At 47.0% G+C, this 5,541-nt stretch overlaps 1 protein-coding gene across 1 annotated transcript in view; it reads left to right on the top strand.

The window, feature by feature from the left end:
* Nucleotides 1-218: 218 nt before the first annotated feature.
* Nucleotides 219-5,541, top strand: part of APOO (apolipoprotein O) — a 57,954-nt gene continuing 52,631 nt past the window's right edge. Inside the window, exon 1 of the mRNA XM_032620842.1 lies at nt 219-474. Coding sequence (XP_032476733.1) covers nt 466-474 — 9 coding nt within the window. The 5' untranslated portion in view covers nt 219-465. The remainder of the gene's footprint in view (nt 475-5,541) is intronic.

Below are 5,541 nucleotides of genomic sequence, written 5' to 3'. Positions count from 1 at the left end.
TGCTAGGCTTTCGAAGCCGCCCGAGGCCTGCCGAGCGCCCCCGCCCGGCGACCTCCGCACACACGATTCTCAGCCCACACCACCGGGCGCCCAATCGCAACGGCGAAGGCCGATTCCCAGCGGGGCGCGGGGCCGGGACCTCCCTCCTCTCACCCCCGCGTGCCGCCCACACTGAGGTGGCGCTTTCCTGCCGCCTAGCAACCGCCGGCGCAGGGGCCTCTGAGAGGCGGGGCTTGCGTTCGCTCGCCGCTCGAGGCGCGACGCGCCGCAGCTCAACGTCGCGGTTTCCAGCCGAGGCTTCCTAGCTAAGCCTTGGCCGGATCGAATTGGCTGTACGGTCGTCACCCGCACCGCGGCCCGTTTGCGTCGGAGGAATCGGGCCCTAGCCGGCCGCCGTAGCCACCTTTCTGTAGTGGGCGGGGTCAAGGCCGGGTGACCCCCGCCGGAGACGCCGCTGCAAGCGACATGTTCAAGGTGAGAGAGTGGAGCCGGGTCACAGCTGTCACCGCCCCTTCCCGGCCTCCCGGAGCCCCCCCCCCCCCGCCCGCGCTCTAGTGGGCCTCTCCGGGGACCAGGCCCGGCTCGCCCCGAGGTTTTTTCCCGCCTCCGGGCCGGCTGCGTCCCGGCCCCGCAGTTCATTCAGCGGTCTGCTTGGAGCGAGGCGCTGCCGGGCTGAGGCGTGAGACCCGGGGGTGGGTGGGTGGGGCCCTTTGGGTTGTGCTTTCGTGAATAAAACACTTAAAAAATTAAAGTACAAAGTATCCACCCTCCGTTTGGTGCCCTCTTGGGTTCGTGAGTACGGTTAGGCCACCTCAGGGCACTGCGGGGTTCGGTTCTAGTTGCCTGACAAGGTCAGGTTTCAGAACCTGGTGTATGAATGGGGGAGAGTCACCTTCAGAGAAGCTGCTGCAGGAGGTCGGGGAGGCTGGTATGGGAGTGGCTGGGTGAGAGGGAGAAGTTGGAACTTCTCTGCTATTTCCAGTGAACAGTATATAGTATGGATAGGTCAGCTCCCTTCTTTACATTCTATGAACTCGTGTCCTTTGAAAGAAATACACTTTTACAGGGAAGACTGTTTCGAAAATCTGTACACATGAAGGTGTTATTCTCCTAGTTTTAAAAAAAGTAAATGATATTTTCTATCATGAAAAACAAATCACAGGCTACTAGAAAGGAGTCTACAAAATCGAGTCTTGAAGAAGCAGTGCACCCATAAAATATTGCTAATGAAATCTCAGAATTACACTACTCATTTAAAAGTCTTATTGAGCTTCTGCAATGTGCTTTGGGTGCATTAGGACAGACAATAAAATCAGAACATGGATTTGGCCATCCAATCCTGGCATTGCCACTTTCTAGCTGTGTCACCTTGGACAAGTCACTTAACCTCTCTGAGCCTGTTTTCCTATTGGTGAAGTTGGGGAAATAACATCTACCTCTTAGGGTTGTTATAAGGAATAAGTTAGTATGTGTTAAGCGCTTGGAAGAGGTCCTGGCACATAGAAGTGACATCCAAGTATTTGCTTTTATTTTGTTTTCAGGCAGCTCACCGTTTAGTTAGGACAACAGATCCTGTAAGAAACTTGGTTCATTTGATAAATATTTGTTGAACACCTATTATGTGCTAGGAGCTCGGCACAGCTTTAAGGTTGGAACAGCAAAGGATATGCTGTGATCAGTTTATATGGTTATCAATGTACTGTGGTAGTAAAAGGAGCAGGAATCTGTCTTACCAGGGGTTTGTGGTTATTGGCCCTTCAGAGGGTCTGTGAATAGCATTCAGGAGGTCCCTGAACTCTGAGAGGAAAAATACTCTTTTTCACTAATCTTTCACTGCAGTTTAGCATTTCCTTCAGTTATGAATGTAGATAACTCTTTGTTATCTATTTCCAGATAAAACAACGATTTATTATTTCTCACCATCTATAGGTTGGCTGGGCAGTTCTGCTGGCATCTCCCAGTGGCTGAATTCAGCTGGTGCTAGACTATGACGTGGACTTAATGCCATATCTGTGGGTCTAGGGCCCCTCAGTGTGGCCATCTTGGGCTTCCTAACATGGTTACTGGGTTCCAAGAAGGCTAGTCCTGATGCTAAACACCTGCTTGCGTCACATTTGTTGGTGTCATAATGAGTCATATGGCCAAGCCCAGAATCAATATGGTGGGGGACTACACAGAGCATGGATGTGAGGACATGTGGTTGATTGGGAGCAATTCATTTAATAAGCTACTACAGCAACAAACTACAGTAGTATTAGCAGTACCAGTCACCAGTCGAAGTTAACAGGACCAGTGCATGTCACAGACATTTTCATGTCACATTACAGTTGTTGCAGATCTCCAAATATCATTTATGCTCATCACTACATCAAAGTTATAGTTGTTATGACTCACTACTAGGTCTTTTTAGTATTAATGAGCTAATAAAGAAGCACATATTACTGTATCAGATTTTGGGTCTTAAAAACAATTATATTGTACTATAATTGGCATTTATGCAATTAGAAGCATTATTTTGAGAAGGGGTCCATAGGGCTCACCAGACTGCCAAAGAGGTCTATGGCACAAAAAAGGCAAGGGACCCCTGGGGACTTCAGGGGAGACAAGTTTTGAGAGACAGGAGTTCCTCAGGTGGATGAGCTGGGGAACAGCAGCAGTGGTACTCCATTGAGGAAGAGCCAGTAGCTCAGCTGTGCTGTATCAAGGGAAAGCTAAAGGGAGCTGAAATTGTTGAAATATGTGCTTTGAGTAGAAAAACTCACGACAGACCTTGGTGGATACCAAAATGTAAGGAGGAGGAAGAGGAAGAGGGGAGGCCAGAGATTTTCGAGAAGCAACTTTTGATAAGTAGAAGTAGGAGCAAAAGAGTGATGTTTAGAAAATTAAGGGAGGAAAGTTTCAAGGACAGGCTTTGTTAGGGTGCTTCCAGTTGGGGAAACCCAATTGCTTAAATAGTAAGGAAAATTATCTCACAAAGTCCAGAGGAAAGGTGGACTCCGGTGGGTCAATGATGTCCTCAAGGTCCCCATCTTTTTTCTTGGCTTTCCGAAGTAAGATTGGTTCCCCTTATGGTTGCAAGATGACTGCCAGTAACACATGCTTTCCCATCCACTAGAGCAAGAGAAAGAGAGAGGACAAAATTCCCAGACTTGGATTACACTCTTCAGTCTGATTGGACCAGCGCCCCTGACCCAATAGCCAGTGCCAGGGGAATGCCATGCCCTGATTGGCTTAGACTAAACAGGATCAGCTCAGAATGGAATCACTACATTAATCACTGGGAAAGAAATGAATCCATGAACACAGTGGGGGAATGGAGACTGGATGTGCAACGACAATGTCTATTACAGAAAGATGAGTTAGATGGGTTTGGAGAAGTGTTCACTGTTTTGGGCAGTTTGGTTGGAAGGCTTTCACAATGTTTATACATGTAGGTTTACTGATGGAAGTGAAAGCTAGATTAATATGGGTTGGTAGCTGAAATATGAGTAAATGGGATTTATAAGCTTGACTGTCAAGGGAAGGAGGGAGAATATAGTAACTAGAGGGACATGTTTGGTCAAGATTCTAGAGTTGTTTTGTGGTTGTTCCGGTATTCAAGATTTGGCAATGTTTATGGCCTCGGGAGGAATGTAGGGAGGGAACTTTTATAAAAGAGAATTCCTTAGCTTTGAAAAGGAGGAGAGATAGTCCCTTCCACCTGTGAGATGGAAGGGAGCGAAGGATGACAGTAATTGTAGACTAGTGGTTCTCATCTGGATGGTATCACCTGCCTCGAGCGTGTTTTAGAAACTTGGTTGGTTCTTCACATCTTTAATTTAGTTGTGTTGAACATTCATATGCTGAAATATAACGCTTATAAGTCTCTCCTTTTTGTTCTCCATTGTGTTACCGTCAAATTAATATATGGGTCTCTTTTTTTTTGGACTTATGTATGTAGGTGGGTGATGAATTTTACTTCAAGATAGCAAGAGTTACTTAGAAAATTATTTGTCATAAAATGGCGGTGTCAGGTCTAGTAGGTGAGGACCAGTGCTTCTCAAGCTTTCATGTGCATGCGACTCTTGTTAAAATGCAGATTCTGATCCAGGAGGTCTGGGTGGGGGCCTCAGAGTCCTCATTTTCTAACAAGCTCCTGGGTGATGTAGATGTTGCTCGTCTCCTGTCATAGTAATATGCATAGTAAGAACTGAGGCAAACTGGTAGATGAATGGTTTCTTGTGTTTTCCAGGTGAGTGATTTTATGAGTGTGGTGGGATTTGGAAGAGGCATTGACTAAAGAACAAAAAAGATAAGTGAGAGGCTTTGAGGGCGCTGCTGAGAACTGCTACTGGCCCTTTCATGATCGCAGCCCGGGAGTGGGGCTGAGCGCATGGTAGGGCTTGATCAGCTTGGGTCAGCTAGGACTGGAGGGCAGAAGAGTTAATAGTATAGGTGTTGGTGGAAAAAGTACAGTTTGTGTGGCTAGTAATATGCATATACAATTAAAATATTTGTTTTAACCATTGTTTTGATTTAGCTGTCCATCTTCAAGTCAGTAGGGGGCACTGGTGGATCACAAAACACATTTGAAAAGCTGCCCAGTGTTTGCATTCTATTGCAGGAAGCAGCTTTTCCAGGTGCTGCTGCAAGAAGCTTGAATACTGACTACATACACCCAGTCTTCAGATTCATGTTACTAGATTTCATTTGTTGCACAAATGTTTATCACAGTTCATCTATGGGCTGGGCACTTTGCGGTACCTTGGCAGGTATAAATGAAAAGACCCATTTTTTACCTAGGAGAGAGTCCCCCAATTTGGCCACATATCAGAATTATTTGTGAGACCGTTTCCAAGGCCCTGACCATGGGTCGGATTTAGTTTTTAAGTGAGGTCCAGGAATCTCTAGTTTTGAGAAAGCCCCCCGAGATGACTGTGAAACTTGGGTTTCAGGAGCTCACAATGTAATTAGTGGCACAGACAGGAACAGTTCATTCAGATGCAGTGGGATAAGTGCTCTGACGTAAAAGGGTTGGGGAAATGTAGAGCAGTAGGCCTCAACCTTGCCTGCATATTAGACCCACCTGGGTTGCTTTTATATGTCCCTGTGCCCAGACTGCACCCAGACCAGTGCTATCAGAATCTCTGGGGTTGAGATTTAGGCATCTAGTTTATAGGGCATATAGGGCATGTAGCCAACCTTGAGAACTACTGACTTAGAGGAACAAGCACCAGCAGGGGGCATCAGGAGACTTGATAGAGGAGAACATGCCTTTGAAGCTGAGCAGACATGGTTGAAAGGGCCTTCCAAGCAGAGCAGAAAAGCTCATGCAAGGACACAGAAGTGAGAGTTCAGTGCCAAGTTAAAACCGTGTTACCTAGGGTGAGACACTAAAGTGTCTCTGTAGCCACTCTGTAGCTGTGTCCTCATCTATAAAACAAGGATAAGACTAGTACCGGAAGCAGCCGCATAGCACAGGGAGATCACCGCCTGGAGGGGTGGGATAGGGAGGGTGGGAGGGAGGGAGATGCAAGAGGGAAGAGATATGGGAACATATGT

The sequence above is a fragment of the Phocoena sinus genome, chromosome X, assembly GCF_008692025.1.
Source record: "Phocoena sinus isolate mPhoSin1 chromosome X, mPhoSin1.pri, whole genome shotgun sequence".
In the NCBI taxonomy this organism is placed as follows: Eukaryota; Metazoa; Chordata; class Mammalia; order Artiodactyla; family Phocoenidae; genus Phocoena; species Phocoena sinus.
This window is presented reverse-complemented; position numbering and strand designations above follow the sequence as displayed.